Below are 18,437 nucleotides of genomic sequence, written 5' to 3' on the forward strand. Positions count from 1 at the left end.
CTGAAGTAAGCAAGCTTTTTTGCATTCATTGAATCATGACTTGATTTTGTTATGACTGAAAAGGTGAAAACAGAGAACAAAAGTAGGAATGAAAATCATAAGCAAACCTAAAGGGGAATTCCTGTCGGTCTATATGATGGTCCTGATACGAAGTATGCTTGTTATGGTGGGCCTAGGTTGACTGTGTTAATGTCTCAACTAGTGCATGATAATGTAGTTTTCCTTGGGACACAACCCATTCCATTGCCACATGGACGAAAGCTTGGCGTTTTTGTTTAAAATTAACTAGGTACGTGTAAATAATGTATATGTCACAACAAAACTTGTATATCAGATTAGATAAAATTTAACATCGTTGAGTAAGAAATTTAATCTATTACTTTCGAAAATAAGAAAACCAAATTATAAATAATTTTAAATCTAATTAAAATACTAGATGATAATTCATTTTCTATCCATTTTTGGTAGTTCATTGTTTGTTGAAATTTTCTATCCATTAAATTAGACTTATGAAATTTATAATTACTTATGTATTAGAAATTTGCTTGTTCTAGATTTTTAACACACTTATAAACATATATATTAAGAACATATAACTAAATATTAACGATAGTTCGATACTAATCACATAATAAATCTAACAAACAACCAATCTCAAACCTCTTTATAAGATAATACTTGCATATATATATATATATATATTATAAATCTATCTTATTATTAAAGTAGTAATGTTTTTATATTAAGATTTTATCATAATGGTTTAAAAATGAGATTAAATTAGAATACAAAAGTTTTGACAGGAAGAGATACGGAAAGCAAAGTTGTCTGTATGCACATGGGTTTGCAAGTTGTAACCTCCTTTCTTCCTTCTTGAGTACGGATGTTAATGGATAACAATTAAGTTTCCACTCTTTTGCTATTAATTAATACTGTCTCACCCATTTCCTCTTTTCTTTCTCTATTCTGCTCAACAAATTTACTTCTTCAATACTAAATATAAATTGCATTCATGAAATTCAGGAACTGCAACTGCTCGTCGATTGAACCCTGGATGTTTCTCCTTATTTGAATGTTGTGAGTAATTTTTCTTCACAAAAGATTATTTTGATTGCAAATATTAGTTTTCAATTTAAATTCTAAGTATATCAATTAAAAGTTTATTCATTTCACTATTTATTTTATAAAAATTACTATTTTTATAATTCTTTTTGTATTTTCAAATCTCAACTCTTTTTCTTAATCAAATATCACTTTATAAAAATGTCGCGTAGAATAAAATGAGTATAATCAGTTGAAATCTTAAGTTATTTTTCTATTCTCAACTCTCTAATTCATGTCATTCATGAATTTTATTTATTACTTACATTGGTTTCTTGGTGAAAGATCGAAGGTGCAAAGAATGACTAACAGTGATATGTCGTCCGCTAATCTCTCATGGAGAAAAATTGGAGTAGATGAAGTACACAAATGCGAGTCCTATTCAAATATCAAGATGTGCTTGAAGTGGTTGAAGGCGATCATCAAGAATTTCCTGCGGGTGTAGCTGATGATCAGAAGGCCGAGGAGAGAAAGAAAGACAATAAAGCGTTGTTCATTATTCACCAATGTGTAGACGATGTTCACTTTGAGAAAATTCAGCATGTGAAGACTACGAGGGAAGCTTGGAGTATCTTGATTAGGTGTCATACTAGAGGTGAAAAGATCAAGAAGGTCAAGTTGCAGACGTTAAGGAGGCAGTATGAGTTGATGAAGATGATGCAAGGTGATAGAGTGAGAGAGTACTTTGACAAAGTGATTGCCATCACCAATCAAATGAACTCATGCAGCGAAGTCATCACGGACTTAATGGTCATTGAAAAGATCATGAGGTCTTTGCCTCAAAAATTCGATTACATAGTTGTGGCTATAGAAGAGTCAAAAGAGCTTAATAAGATGAAGATAGAAGAATTGCAAAGCTCCTTGGAAGCACACGAGATGAGGTTGTTTGAAAGAAATCCAATTAGGATTGATGAACATGCATTAAAGGTGCATGATTCCAAGAATGAAGAGAAGAAAACATTCGAGAAATGGAAAGGCAAACATGGTAAAGGGAAGTGGAGAAATGATAGAACCAAAGATGATCAAGATGAGTCTTCAACAGAGGAGGAAGGCAAACCAGATAAGAACTTTCACAAGAAAGACAAGAGGAATGTTGAATGTTTCAATTGTCATAAGTACGAGCACTACTCTTATGAGTGTCATGCTGGACAGGAAGAGCAGAATAAGGGTCAAGGAAAGGAGGCCTACATAGCTTAAGAAGAGTCTGATTCAGAACCCCTCACATTGATGGCAACTACATCTACAATAAGCTCACACTCTCAAGATCAAATGTGGTATTTGGATTCGGGATGTTCGAATCATATGACTTGCCACAGAGAATGGTTGGTGAATTTTGATGAAACCAAGAAGAGTAGGGTGAAATTTCCTGGTGACAACACTTCGAAGGTAGAGGGAATTGGTGATGTTGTTATCAGAAGGAAGAATGACTCGTGTGCCATTATAATTAATGTGTTGTTTGTGCCTATAATGAGATGCAATCTTCTGAGTACTGGCCAACTTATTCAAAAGAGTTTTACTGTAGTAATGGGAGGCTTCAATAAGGTTGAGTTGTTTAATAAAAACAAAAACCTAATCTTGAGAAGCAAGATCTCGAAGAGTAGAACATTTCAAATCAGCCTAGTGAAGTCTACAATGTGTGGAGAATCTGGCAATACAACAGAATCAAAATTAAACTCATGAAGCAATAGGGGTGTGCAATCTGGAAGTAGTAAAGGTGTGCAAAATAGTGAGCATCACTCTAAAGCTACTAGACCACGAAGGAGACATAAGCTACCACAAAGATTTTTTGAATGTGAGATGTATACTGATACACAGACTGGTGATGAGGAAGATTTAGTGCACATAGTTATGTTTGCAGGTGCAGAACCGATCGGTGGAGCAAAAGCCTTGAAGAAATCTATGTGGAGGGATGCAATGAAAGAAGAAGTTGATTCCATTGGGAAGAATGGAACCTAGAAGTTAGTTGATCTTCTAGTTGGGAAGAAAAGCGTTGAAGGGAGTGCTGCCAAAGAGGCATGGGGAGTCACAGGGGAACCTAGACATGGCGGTGAACACCACAGCTCCCAACCACAACATTCATTTAACCACATAGGACGACTCACAAGAGTGCCAAACTAGCATCCCCGCACTTAGTTCATGCACTCACGCCGTTCGGTCACGTCAACCGGTTGCTCTATCGCATCGTTCGGTCTCGGTCGCACAGCCCGCTCAAATTGGCATCTGCCTCCGCCACGTGATTGGCAGGGACAATTGCTCAGCGGACTTGCAAGTGCAGTTCTACGTGTCACCGAACACACCGTTCAATCACACATCATTTGGTCCCAACGCTGCGCGAGGTAGGCTGGCGTTTCTCGAATAAGAGGATGGGTGCTACCTCCCTAGGTGCTTGGCTTAGAGGGGAGTGTTAGAGTGTAAGCCAAGTTTGTTAGTTTGTAAGCCTAGACAACCGTTGTTTAACTAACTTTGGCAATTGTATTTTTCTATTATAAAAATTGAACACCTGTACCTATTTTTGGGGAAAAAAAGTGTGTAAGTGAGTTAGTGAATAATATACAGCTTTTTCAGTGCATTTTGAGTTTTGTTCTTTTTTTTCTCTGGTCACTTCATTGATCGTTCGGTGCAACGGTACTTGATCGTTCAGTGCGACAGTGCTCTGTTGTACGTTCTCAGGTGGCTGGTGCAGACGTTCACTAGCATCTGGTGCAGGCGTTCTTAGATCGTTCGGTCCGTGCACTAGGTTTAAATCTTTTTTCTCTCTCTACCGTTCTAACACAGACCATTTAATAAAAAACAATATTTTGTTTGATTTTATTTTATTTGATGTATTCGGTTTCCTTGTTTCGATTTGGTCATGTTTGCAGTGCGTCCTGCACCAAGCTTCGAGAGAACCATACCATACCATATCTTAAGTTGATTTGATATGTACTTTATCTTTAATAAAAGGTTTAAAGAATAATTTTGATGTATTATTTCAAAGAGTAGAGTACCATATATATATATATATATATATATATATATATATATATATATATATATATATATATATATACATACAAGGATCTTATAATTTTTCATCTATTAAAAGAATGACAGGTGCACAAATCTGCACAAATTATGATAATTCTAAATTATAACTAACACGATATTTGATTGTCTAATATTCTTTAATAGAATATTTGACATGTCTTAACACCCCCACTCAAGTTGGTGCATGGATATCACACATTCTCAACTTGAATAAAGACTCGTTAAATAATCTTCTTGACACTCCTTTGGTGAGAACATCACCAACTGCAATTCTAATCTTACAAAAGGAAATAAAATTATTCCAGCTTCAAGCTTCTCTTTAATGAAATGTCTATCAATCTCCACATGTTTTGTTTTATCATATTGCACAGGATTGTGAGCAATTGCTATAGCCGAAGTATTGTCACAGTACAAACTCATAACTTCATTTGGTTTAAAGCCCAAATATGATAGAACGTTTTTAATCCACAAAAGTTCACATACACCTAGTGCCATGCCTCTGAATTCTACTTCAGCACTAGATCTTGCTACTACAAGTTGTTTTTTACTCCTTCAAGTTACAAGATTCCCTCCTACAAAAGTAAAGTATCCAGAGGTAGATCTTTTATCATCTTTTGAACCTGCCCAATTTACATCAGTGTACCCTTCTACCTTTAAGTTTCCATGATTTGAGAACAAAATTCCTTTTCCCGGAGCAGACTTCAAATATCTCAAAATCCTCTCAACAACATCCATATGTAGCTTTTGTGGGTCATGCATAAATTGACTAATAACATTCACTGCATAGGTGATATCTGGACGTGTATGCCATAACTAAATTAATTTTCCTACCAGCCTTTGGTATCTTCCTTTCTTTATGCTTGTTGAATTTGAGCATTGAAAGAGTTTATGATTTTGTTTAATTAGTGTATCAGCTGGTTTACTCCCAAGCAGCCCAATTTCTGATAGTAAGTCAATAGTATATTTTCTTTGGCATGGAAAAATACCATGTTTTGATCTAGCAACTTCAATACCCAAAAAATATCTGAGGTTTCCAAGTTGTTTCATCTCAAATTCAGATGCAAGGTATTGTTGTAAACTAGAAATCTCATCTTGGCCATTTCCTGTAACAATCATGTCATCTACATATATAATCAAAGCTGTAATTTTTCCTTTTCCTCTCTAAAAAAATAAGGTGTGATCAGAGTTACTTGCTCTATAGCCAAAAGCCTTCATAGACTTGGTAAACCTTCCAAACCATGCTCTTGGGGATTGTTTTAATCCATATAGATCCTTCTTTAATCTGCAAACCTTCATTCCAATTGAATCTGTCATACCTGGTGGAGAATCCATATAAATTTCTTCTGAAAGTTCTTCGTGTAGAAAAGCATTTTTCACATCAAATTGTAGAAGAGGCCAATCTTGGTTTGCAGCTAGCGTCAAAAGTATTCTCACAGTGTTGAGCTTGGCTACCGGTGCGAACGTCTCTTGGTAATCTACACCATAAGACTGAGTGTAACATTTAGCCATAAGTCTTGCTTTATACCTCTCAATAGTTTCGTCAACTTTATGCTTAATTGTAAAGACCCATTTGCAACCCACAATTTTCTTCCCACTTGGTAAGGACACAAGATCCCAAGTGTTGTTATTTTCTAAAGCTGTCATCTCTTCAACCATTGCTTTGGTCCATCTAGGATCTGCCAAAACTTCCTGTATATTACTAGCAATAAAATTTGAAGATAATTGAGATGCAAATGATACATATGACTGAGATAACCTGTGAGATGACACATATTTACTAATGGGATATTTAACTTTGGCTTGGAGGTATGGTTCATATTTAGCTGGAGGTTGACCACGGTTAGAATGAGGTGGAAGAATATATTGAACAATAGTAGACTGAGTGTTTGGTGTGCTGGTGGTCTCACACAGACAAAAATTAATTCCATGATCAATTTAATCTAAATTAGTGTTATCAGAGATAGGATCATAAGGTACCTCTGAAGAGTCAAGTTGAACTTGTGGAGAAGATTGAGCCAATTGGTTATGATCAGAAGATATTGTATTATTCAAAAGAGAAGTGTCCATATTTAGGATTGGCTCACTTCCTGCAGAATGATTTTCACACGATAATTTGATATTTGAGATATCAAACATACTAACATCATGATTATGCACTTCACTTTCATTGCCTCCCTGAAGTGGAGAATCAACATAAAAAATTCATGTTCATTAAACATCACATCCATAGAAATATAAAATTTCTTTGATGATGGATGGTAAGCACGATAACCTTTTTGAGTTGATCCATACCCAACAAAAACACATTTGATCGCTCATTCTTCAAACTTTGTACGTTGATGTGGGTGTAAGTGAACATATATAACACATCCAAAAATATGAGGTGGTAAATAAACTATGGGAGGAAGGATACAATGATCAGACAACACATCAAAAGGCCTTCGAAAGTTAAGCACACTAGAAGGGGTTTGATTAATTAAATAAACGGTAGAGCTCACAACCTCACCCGATAAATGAGATGGAACATTACCACCTATCAAAAGTGATCTTGTCACCTCTAATATATGTCTATTTTTCCTCTAAATCAATCCATTTTGTTGTGGTGAATAAGGACATGTAGTTTGATGCAAGATGCCTTTAGAGTTCATGAACTCTATTAATTCAGTCTTAAAATATTCCCCTCCATTGTCTGATCGAATAACCTTAATAGATGTGTTAAATTGTGTAACAATCAGATGATAAAAGGAAAGAACCACATCACACACATCACTTTTATGTTTAAGCAAATATACCCAAGTTACCTGAGTACAATCATCAACAAAACTAATAAACCATTTTTTTCCATTATGTGTAGGTTGTGGGTAAAACAAGGCAACACAAGAATGTGATTTGATTAACTTGCTGATGGAGATAAGATTATAATTTAATGTAGGAACAAATAAAACATTAGAAATTGATAAGGAGGGTGAAAGGGATACACTACCTACAACTTCAATAGGAGATGAGACTTCATTCACATTAATAACATTTTTAGAACAATTAGAGGAAAAATTAGTAAATACATGAGGATCACAAGTCATATGATTAGTAGCACCTCGATGAATGCATATTTATCCTCACATTTGTGCTTTAAACTTCAAACTTTTGATTAGATAATTGTGCATAAATGATTGATTTAGAGTGAATTTGTGACAATTGAAATTCGTGGGTTTGTGAATTAAAGAGACATAAAAGGTAAGTTTTAGCGCATAAATTATTCTTGGATGTTCTAATATTTATTTGTGTAGCTGAAATTACAAGTTTATTGGTCAAATTACAAATCAAGACCCAAAACTAGATTTTATTTGATATATAATGTACAGATGGGCCAAATAGACAGTCTTTATCCTTGCACCTCCTAAAATCTTTACATACACTCCTATTTCTGAAATAGGCCAACAGCCAAGCTCAATTAAACCTTTTCTCCTACACCCCTAAATGTTCCTACCCATACCCGTCCTACCACTAACTAGTCAGACTTCACCAGATCATGCCACGTGGCATTCCACCATTAAAAGATTGAACCACCCAAATGATGCCACATCACTGATCCTTTCACTCACTAGTAAACCAATCAGAACATGCCACCTCAGCCCTAACACATGAGCATAATCTTCTCCACAGAAACCCTAGTCGTCGCTCTACCATTAGCCGCCGCCGTACCATCCTCATCGCCGGCCAACTTCTTCTTTTTTCTCGCAAGTTCCCGCTAGTCACCGACGATCAACCTTGTCGCGTCGCAACTGCAAGACCGCCGCCACCATCGCAAGTCCCTCACGCACAGCCACCGTCGCACAACAACATCGCCAACCAGCCGCCACAGAATCGTGCCATCATTCTTCCTCCGCGCATGGCCGTCTTCATCATTCGCAACCTGCAAGGAAAAAACAACAAACGCAAAACCCAAACCAAGGTCTGCGCATCCAATTTTAGGAACCCCAATCCATGAATCGTACCATCTTCTTCCTCGCATCTTTGAGACTAGGGCACAGGAACACGAAGAAGACGTGTGGTCAAGGCTTCCAAGGTAAGGACCTCATGACTTGTCAGAAGTTGATCTCTGATGTGATTCAAATCTGGATGCAAAGCACGGAGGATCATCATCATATAATACTTGTCAAGCTTCTTTTTGATATCTTTCGAAGATTCCACTTCCAAGAACATTCTCAATTCTTCCACAGTTGCTTGGGCTTCAGTCATGAAGGAGACCATATCATGGTCTGTCATTTTGAGACAGACGAGCTTGTTTGCGGTATCATAGAGACGTTAAATATCATTAGCATAAATGTTTTGAGCTTTCTTCCAAAAAGTGTGACATGTCTTGAAGGCTCTAAGAGATATCAAAAGTCGGGGTTCCATAGATTGTCACAATAGGGCACATAATTGGAAAGTAGCTTGTTTCCATTGTTCAGCTTTGTTAGAAAGTACTTGGCTCCCATCCTGCTCAAGGTGGTCATAATGTCCTTGACCAAGGAACCACATTTCCACAGCAGCAGACCAAGACAGATAATTCTTTCCATTTAGCTTTTCGGAAGTGATTGAGGGACTTCCAGAGAAAGAAAGAGCACTTCCAGACGCCATTCTTTGATAAAAACAAGAGAAGGAACCAGAAAAATCGTGAAGAAACAGAAAACCCTAGAGGGTTTCTTAGGGTTTTCTTAAAGGGGAGCTTCTGGACACACCAAAGTAAGATTTTGAGGGTCAGTACGGACAGAGGAGCAGAGGGCGACAACTATGGAGGTGGCGCGGCGACTTTCCGATGAGCAGAGGCGGCGCGTGGACAACACGTGCCTATTTGCAGCGCACAAAGAGGTTGCACGTGGAGGAGAATCAGGCGAACCCACAGTGGGGTTGGATGTCGCGTGAAGAGGCGAACCAGATTCAGTGGTCGCCGGACGGAACAGTGACGGCGGACGGCGGCGAACGGCAGTGGACAGGAGCAGACAAATGCGAGATGGCAGACAACCAAGTTGAAGAACTTCAAACTGCAGTTGACAGCTGTAGATAGTGGCGAGACAGCCGCGAACAACGGCGAACGACACTGGACAGGTGCAAACAGCAGTGACAGTGCTAGTGGACAACCCAGGACGGAAACCAAAGCAGGATGAACCTACTATGATACCAACTTGAGATCTAAAACAGAGAAAAATAGTTCTAAAGGGCTTAGAAGACCCTTCTGAGTTCTGTTATTTATATACATAAAAATCTGATACAATAGATAGGTGGAAGATGAAGAGATTGTCCTAGACTGCTAAGAATAATCATTATAGATAACCCAACACACAACTACCTACTTTAGGCCCTGCTATACTAATCATAGGTATTCTAACACACACACACACACACACACACACATATATATATATATATATATATATATATATATATATATATATATATATATATATATATATATATATATATATATATATATATTTTTATAAACTTATGAATATTTGTTCACATTGATTTCATTCAAAATTTAATTATAAAATTAAAATAGTTTTATTTTTTCGTCAACTCTAAATATTTCTAATATAATATATATTTTTTAACATAAAAAACACAAGAAACATAAATTCGAGTGTATTTAAAACTAGTTTTGATAAAAATAACTCAGAATTTCTTAATTTCAATATTTTATAATTGCTGTAATTTTTTTTACTAACTATTCTTGTAGTTATTTAAAAAAAATCTCAAATTATGGTTGTTTACTTCATCTAACTTATGTAAACACGATGACGTAGAGGTAAATATTTTTTTAAAAAAAATGTAGTATGTTGGTGTGGAAATTTTTTATAAACCCGAAATATTTTTCAACTAAGAGTTAACTATTGATTTGTTCGTGTATTAAGATTTATGTAAGAGATAGTTGTTTTTTAATATACACTTTTAAGATAAAAAAGCTAATTAAGAAATGTAATTATTTATCAGGTATATGATACATGTCCAAACGTCACTGATAAATTTAATGAAAAGTATTATTAATCATCTTAGAAGATATTATGTAAGACGTTAGAAAAATTTTCACATACTATTAAAGGGACACTTAATTTAAGGTTACCAATAAAATTCTTTAACTAAAAATTAAATTAATAGCATTGTGTTAATTAATAATAACAAAATTAGAATTTATCTTTATTTCAATTTTGACATATTTAAATTTTAAAATTTTAAAATTTTAAAATTTAATAAATATAATTATCTTATTTTTATTATGTTATATTTTTTTAACGTATTAAAGTATTTTACTTATTTTAATTTGAATATTAATTTAAAATATTTAATTTAAATATTAAAATGTTATTTAACACATAAAAGTTTACAATATGCATATCCTTACAAAAATTGGAATAGATTTTAATTTGACGTCCAAATTTACATTTCAAAGATATTTAACCTTGAATAATATCTATTCCCGTAATAAAAGAGTGGGATAAATTTATGAAAGCATTAGTACTTTTTTTCAGAAGAAATAAAAAAGAAAATGCTTACAAATGTAGTCATTGTTAGAAAGACAGGAAGAGAAGGACCTAACAGTGTGAATGTGTCATGTTGAGAAGATGAAATGAACCGTCTTCATCATCTCGCAACCCCATGAATTAACTTATTACTCTTTTCCTTTTCCTTTTGCATAAGCTTAGAAATTTTACACAAAATAAAAGAAAAAGAAGAAGAAGAAAACGTTGATTCATGGTTGCAGCAGAGTAGTGCAGTTGACAAGAACAGATGCACATGTTTGTCGTGTGATTGCCGCTTCACCTCAACATTAAATTTCCTCTCCCCACTGTTCCTTCTTTTCTCTTCTGCACAGAAAGCGACACAGTATGACATTCACACTTCAATCCATGATTTCACACACAAACACACTTATTTCATCAATCTTATATTAATTTCTTTATATATATAATGTTATAAAAAAATTATAAAAGAGAGTTTTGTTATTAAGAAAACCCTATATAATCGAAATTGAATTATCTTTGAAATGAATGCCAGTCTATTACCACATGCGTATGTGCTTCTTTTCATCTACCTATAACTATGGAAAGCAGTGTAAGGTACATAAATATTTATGATTGCAGGCCATGCCGCAGCTCACAGACAGAGCCAAGCTTCCAAACATTGTGGATCCAGTCATTAAGGACTGATAAGAAACCACAGGACAAGTAATAAAATAAGAGGAAAAGAGAATAAAAAAAATCACAGATCTAGGCAAAAACAGAAAGAATAAATTTACGTGGGTTTTTTCTAGTTTGATCCCTGATTTATTAGAATCTCTAATTGAGTTACTAAAAGTGTTAATTTGAGCTCTTGCCGTTAAATTTAGTTAACAGGTTAAGTTTTTGTACATGTGAGAGGTCGATGTGTAATTTTTTGAAACGTGACATGCTGATGTCGAATCCTTCGTAGTGCTAGTGATGCTCGTCCCCCACCACCAACGCAAACTCTCACGCCACTGTAAGAAGAAGTCATCGCGAGTTTTGTCAGAGCCACCGTGAAATCTCGAAACTTGTAGTGCAAAAGCTCCAAAATCACAACGTCACCATGAGCATCATCGCAAAACGAAGCTCCTAGCTTCATCTCCTTTATGGCGAAACAATTCCTCGCAACCTGCAAAACGTGAAACACAGAAAGCCCCAAATCTCTTCGCACCAAAAACCCTAAATTGCGACTTCGCTCATCTTCCAAATTAAATCCCAAATTTAGATTAGAATTGATTTTTTTACTTGCTTTTCTGCTATAGGTAATACATTATGATCTTCCCAATTCTTTAGAAATATTTGTTCATAGATCTGGACGGACAGGTCGTGCTGGTAAGTAGATCTGGGCTGTGAGGCTTATTGAGCGTGATGTGGGAAGTAGATTTACAGAGGTGATATCCTTTGTTGGCATCTTATTGAATTTTGTCTATCTTTTGCACTGGAAGATGTACCTTGTTAATTTTATCTATCTTTTGCACAGGCGGCAATATCATAATTTGATTCAAAATCCATCACCATATCCAAAGGCTACAAGCAGTGAAACAAAATAAGCTTTTTTTTTCTTCTACGACGCCTGGTTAAATTGAAGAACAGCGTGAAGTAAGAATTGTTTCAGATATGCATGAGCGTAAAGCTGTAATGGCTCAAGAAGCTGATGCATTTGTTGCTCTCCCTGGAGGATACGAAACCATGGAAGAGTTGTTGGAGATGATAACTTGGGCCCAACTTGTAATTCATAAAAAACCGGTTGGTCTTGTATTCATATTTTTCAGCTACCAAGGATAGTTGTTGATAGTGCATCCATGGACACAGTTGGCATGGATGATGGCCGATTTGGCTTTTTGGAGAAGATGAAGAATTTGACTTTTCAGAAATTCATATTATTATAATTTTATAAGTTGCTAATTTCCACGTTTCAACTCTCACCATGCCACGTGTTCAAAAATTGACACATCACCCTCCCATTTGTGCAAAAACTTAACCCCGTTAACTAAATTTAACAGCAAGGGCTCAATTGACTCAAATTAGCACTTTTAAGGACTCAATTGGAGATTCTAATAAAGGGGGAAAAACCCAAGGGACAACTAAAGGGTTTAAACCATTAAATTTAATGTTCATGTTATTGTGTCCATTTATAGCTGACTGATCGGGTAATAGGCCAAATAATTGAAAAGAATCGAGTTGTTGACATGCCATGAAAACATCTCTTGACCATTTGGTTCCGACAACTATTAAACAAAAATTAAAGTGCAATTAATGTCACAATGACTACTATTAAATGATTAAGATTTGTATTAATGATCATTAAGAGATAAATTAATTAGTCAAATTCTTTTAAACTCTATAAAACTGGGTTTAATTTCGAAGTATAGATAAATATTCTGACCTGTATTCTGCAGTTCACCCACCACATATCAATCGACACATCAAAACATCACTTAAACGACATCCTCGTCCCGATTTAACAGAAACAATTCATAATCACTCTTTTAAACTTTTTATTTCACAGATGATTTTTATTTTGCAAAATAAAACTCGTCCACTTTATTTATGGGAAATGTAATTACTTAAAATTCTGTCATTTTTTACATTTTAATATATTTTAGTTTTTAAATTTAAAAAACTAATAAATGCTGTTTTTAAATCTAATCGTATTAAATATTTTTTATCTTGTTAAATACGTTTTAAAATAATATTTAAATTGTTTCTATCATTTCAATAGATTTTAATTTAAATACTAACATGAAATATGATTTAATAAATCCAAAATATAATTTTATATTTTTTTTAAAGTTCAAAAATTAAAATATATTAAATAAAAGTTATAATTTCACGTATAAGTTTATAAAAAAAATAAAAACATAGTTAACCTTAAATTAAACATGTCAATATATTATTGTAATTGAGAAAGAAACGTGTGAAATCATAGGAGGCTTGATCATCGGAGGCGCGGATAAGTTGGTCAAATTTATCTCCTACAAATAGTTTTCATTTGGTCGCATTGAGGGATTTCATTTCTCTATGTCTGTCTGCTTTTCATTATACTTTCTATTTTCGTCGCAAATTCTTTCAATTATTAGGTTGACAGTTTGTTTCACATGTCATCAATGATTCTGAAAAAATGGTTTGAATGGAATCTGGCCGTGGCCATAATTCTAACTTCAAATAATGCATTGCAATCAATAAATAGACATAAAAATAAACATAAAATTGTTCTTATGATCATCAACTCGGAAGAGGAACACGTCATGTGTTGACGCATGCATGATGAAATACGTTTTAGAAATCAGAAATAATTCTTCACAGTAATTCTATTCTATTTGTGAACACGGGGAATTTAGATCCAACTCTGCTCCATTTACATTTTTTTTCAAGGGGAAAGATTTGAGAATAATAATACCATCCCAAAAACTGAAGCATATCCACACCATATATACACGAATGAGTTGAAGTTCTTCCACACCTTTGAACATACCTGCTTATAATTGAATCTGCTTTCCTTTTTCTTCAACTTCACATTTCCATAATGGCTGAAAAGGTAGCTAAACCAGCCTTGTTCTTCCTTTGCTTACTCATGTTTTTGTATGCAATGCTTTAATTCTAAATATACATATACATTCAAATGTTTTTGTATGCAAATCTTAATTGGTTTAGGTGGAAATGCTTGAAGCAAAGGTGCAACATATGAAAGAGCAGAATCGTACTCTACGAATGATGGTGGAAATTATGAGCAAGAAATGCCAGAAGCTTCAACTTCATGTTCAAGAGATCAACAATGCAGAAAGTGAGTTTTCCACAGCACAGAAGGCATCGCAAATCTTTGTTAAAATCCCCCCCAACGACAATAGTTTGGTATGCTCATTAATTAGTTGTGTTAATGCTCAAATATATAATTGATGAAGTTTAATTCAACTGGTTTTGGATATAGATAGTAAAAGATGGTTATGAGTGGAAGAAGTATGGTCAGAAGAAGACAACCAAAGACAATCCTTCACCCAGAGCTTATTACAAGTGCGCATTGGCTCCTACATGCCCTGTCAAGAAAAAGGTATATATACATATACTACATATGTACTTTGTTTAGATAAAGAATTTGAATTTATTAAATTTTTTTTTTACTAACATATATAAACTACAATTAAATATAAATAATTATTAATAATTCAAAAATGTTAATATTAATGTTTTCTAGGTTACTAACCCTTTTTTCTATTAATATTAGTTGGTGTTAACTTCAATTATTTATATCCACAAGGTTATTTTTGTGATGTAGATTTGAGTTTATTTTGTTGGTTTTTTTATTGATATTAACTGAAAAAAAAATTCAATTGAAATTGTTAAAAAAACAGAGAGTTAATGTTGGCTAAACTATTTTCCAATTAACATAAGAAAAGAAAATCTTATTGGTTAATTATATCATTAGCATTGATGATAGAAAAATAATTAATGCACATATTAAAAAAAATCATGACAAAAAAAACTGATTTATATTCGTAAGGAGTAATCTTTTTAATATTGGTCGAGAAAGTCATAATTAATATTAATTAATATCCAATAAAAAATAATCATAGTCTACAAAATAAATTGTATAATTATATAATCAATATTCTCCGAAAAGTAAATTTCTACAATGCCTAAATTTTAGTTAAGTTCACGACGTCCGAATCAAAATCGAGTTAAAGAAGGAATAATATCATAAAGATTTTATAAATTTAAAAATACAAAAGAAAATTAAATTCTTATAGTGAAATATGAAATATATAGTTTTAAATAATTTAATTAGTTTTCTAAAATTTTAGCTAGAATTAAAAAAATTCAATTATAAAAAGCATTTCAATTTTTTTTTATAAAAATAAATTACTTAAAATTTTCTACCCAAACTAATTATAAATATTTGTTATTTTCTAAGCCAAAGTAGTGGTCTGTATAAAAATAAGCTATAGCCTTTCTGCAATGATGTGTGATAGGTGCAAAGAAGCATACAGGATAAATCTATGGTTGTTGCAACTTACGAAGGAAAGCATAACCACGGTTTTCCTTTTCGTGATTTATTCAAGCCATCATCGGCTACACCCGAAGCCTCAATAATGGATAACGATTTACCTATGACAAACATATCAAACGACATCAACATCGACCTTTGTCTATGCAATCGTGTTCCAACAGATGTAACAGATAAACAGCAAAAGGACGGTGGCAGTAACATTAAAGTTCTGGAATGTGTAAGTTCTCTGCTAAAAGATCCTAACTTCATCAAACCATTAGCTGAAGCAGTTGTTCTCTCCATCAATACCCAGAGTAAGCAAGTGGGTCTTAACCTGAGTTTGGGTCTTCCTCAACCGCATTTGTCTAAGTGAATTCACCTCAACAAATTCGTGTTTCAAGGAAAAAATACCTACAATCCTTCTCTCGTTTTTTTTAGTGATTTTTTCTATAGGTAATGTTAATGGTTCAATATTAAATATGGTTTTGGTTGTTTAATTTTTAATAAAAATAAAAATTAATCTTTCTTTAAAATTTTAAATCAATTTAGTTTTTCATTTTTATAATCACGTAAATTTTGTCTTTTTAACTGTGTTAAGTTTATTTTATGCTTTAAACTTGTTTATAAGTTAACATTAAAATATAAATGTGTTAAATTATTTAAATAATATAAATATTACATGAAATGCCGTTTAAAACTTTAAATAAATTTAACAAAAATTATTTAAAAAAGACTAAATTTACACAAATTTTACTTAAATTTAAAAGATAAAAATATATTTAATCTTTATTAAAATTTTGGTTGGAGAGTAACTTCAACTATGACCTCTCGATTTTTAATGTTAGTATTTTTCCTACATCTTCAAAACAGGATGATAATTTGGATGTTTTGAAAGTTATTTTAATATATTTTAAGAGTTTACCATAATAACAATACAATACATGAAACTAAACTGAAAATTCCGAACTCCAAAATTTCAGATAAGATACTTTTATGCAAATCTGGATGTAATGAAGTGATTTATATATTTTTACTTTTCATATTAATTAACTTTTAGGTTAGTAGCTTAACGGTAAAAGTTGAGAAGAAAAAGGAAAGAGATTATATATTCAACTCTTTTACTTTTACTAATATTTGAAAAAAATATAAAAATGATACGAAGGGTTTGAAAAAAAAATGATAGATTCAATTCTATCTTTAATATTTGTCGACAAAAAAGAACACGGTAAGTGGGTGCGTAGAATGTATGGCACCATATTATGTCTGATGAGAAAAATAAATGAAAGTCACGGGACTTTTAATTGTTCAGGTTTTCATCTCGGTTTGGGGCCATTTCATTACAGAAACAGAGTCACGGAAATATTAATTTATAAATGGTATTGTCTGAATAAAATTAGCAAATCATTAATTATTTTAAAAACTTAAAATCAATTATTATCTAATTGTCTCTAGAATTTTTATTGGTTGTACCTTTTAAATATCATAAATATATTAAATCTATTTGAGATTAATACCTTTGAGATGAAATAAAATTGCAGGGTTTATTTTTTAAATTTTAATTTCTAAAATTATAAAGAGAAAAAAAAAACTAAAATAATTTTAATTTCTAAAATTACAAAAAGAGAAAAACTATAGTGATAAAAAACTAAAGTAATTTTAATTTCTAAAATAAAAAAAGGTCATGTTAAGGTTGATATTAACAAGGAGATTAGTGGATAGTATAAATTATAAATTTTGAGAATAATTATGTTTTGTTAAATTTAAAACTAAAGTGATAATATAATGTAAAGACACAGTTAAGCTAGGGTTCCTTTTTCTTTCCTTTCATAAATGAAACGAAAGGATAATTCAAACACGTAATATCCTTGCTTAGACATGCATTAAGTAAATATTCATAAATTTTATGAATGTCCATATATATTAATATGTCTATTAAAAGATCTTAACATGTTTTAAGTTTTCTAAATATAACCTTATCTGATTTTAATATTTGTAAAGACTGTTATATTTTCACAGCTAACACATTTTACTATTTGTTAATTTCTTATTACTATATCACTAAAGTTAGTTTAACTTTAAAAATATAAATATTAAAACTAATAATTAAAACTTAAAATTAAGATTACAATATTAGTTTTAAGAGCGCATAGTCCAATTAAATAATGCACTATTATTTTCTATTAATAGGATAATTATACATACTTTTTAAAATTTTAATATATTATTGAAAATTCAAACAAATGCAGTTATTATAACTCTTTTGCTTCGTGATATCCAATTAGTAATGTTCGTTAGATTCTAATTCTCTTGATTTTTCTGCTCCTTTCCCACTGATTAAAAAAAAACCATATAATGTTATAAAATATTTTTTTTATCATGAAAATTATTAAGATGAAATTTTAATAATAGTTAAAGATTGGTAAAAGCAATTTCTAAAATCGTGTTCATTCTAGTCTAAAGTAACGTTCTTTTTTCTAAAAAAAAACAACTATATGCCAACAGCTAAGAACACTGATAACACCACGAATCAGGCAAAGTGTTTTGTAATTATTGGTTTGACGTATTTTTTTTATTCAAATTTCTTTTTCAGTCGCTTATTTTTTTATACAATTATTATGAGAGTTACCTTGGACGTTTGCAACGTCTATGGGACCCATGAAACATGTAGTATAAGGATGTTTATGATAATACTATTATATAAAAAAATATTGTATTTTCATCAACTAACACAAATGAAAACGGAATAATTCATACAAAAGTATTTTTCACAAGAAAACATTTCATTTATTTATTGATATTTATAT

The 18,437-nt window shown here is 32.4% G+C and overlaps 2 protein-coding genes and 1 long non-coding RNA gene across 3 annotated transcripts; all 3 read left to right on the top strand.

Moving 5' to 3' along the window:
* Window positions 1-1,023: 1,023 nt before the first annotated feature.
* LOC148204139 (uncharacterized) lies at window positions 1,024-3,662 on the top strand. The gene is made up of 2 exons (XM_088108026.1): window positions 1,024-1,077; window positions 1,387-3,662. The coding sequence occupies exon 2, from the start codon at window positions 1,471-1,473 to the stop codon at window positions 2,296-2,298; it is 828 nt and encodes a 275-aa protein (XP_087964152.1). The 5' UTR covers window positions 1,024-1,077; window positions 1,387-1,470; the 3' UTR covers window positions 2,299-3,662.
* A 7,580-nt stretch (window positions 3,663-11,242) lies between these two features.
* On the top strand, window positions 11,243-12,554 carry LOC148204140 (uncharacterized). Its single transcript, XR_015784561.1, has 2 exons — window positions 11,243-12,040; window positions 12,130-12,554. It is a non-coding gene; the product is annotated as an uncharacterized LOC148204140 (long non-coding RNA).
* A 1,621-nt stretch (window positions 12,555-14,175) lies between these two features.
* Window positions 14,176-16,006, top strand: LOC124844429 (putative WRKY transcription factor 40). Its single transcript, XM_088107853.1, has 4 exons — window positions 14,176-14,187; window positions 14,304-14,501; window positions 14,578-14,697; window positions 15,617-16,006. Exons 1-4 carry the CDS (start codon window positions 14,176-14,178, stop codon window positions 16,004-16,006), a joined length of 720 nt encoding a protein of 239 aa, XP_087963979.1.
* The last annotated feature ends 2,431 nt before the right edge of the window (window positions 16,007-18,437 follow it).

The sequence above is a fragment of the Vigna umbellata genome, chromosome 2 (assembly GCF_029865625.1).
Source record: "Vigna umbellata cultivar VRB3 chromosome 2, Vumbellata_1.0, whole genome shotgun sequence".
Taxonomy (NCBI): Eukaryota; Viridiplantae; Streptophyta; class Magnoliopsida; order Fabales; family Fabaceae; genus Vigna; species Vigna umbellata.

What these genes read in the sequence shown, in the direction of transcription:
- LOC148204139 (XM_088108026.1), top strand. Translation starts at nt 1,471, where the DNA reads ATGCGAGTCCTATTCAAATATCAAGATGTGCTTGAAGTGGTTGAAGGC.
- LOC124844429 (XM_088107853.1), top strand. An exon ending in CCCCCAACGACAATAGTTTG is followed by an intron (nt 14,502 to 14,577) that starts GTATGCTCATTA and finishes TTTTGGATATAG; the next exon opens with ATAGTAAAAGATGGTTATGA. An exon ending in CATGCCCTGTCAAGAAAAAG is followed by an intron (nt 14,698 to 15,616) that starts GTATATATACAT and finishes GATGTGTGATAG; the next exon opens with GTGCAAAGAAGCATACAGGA.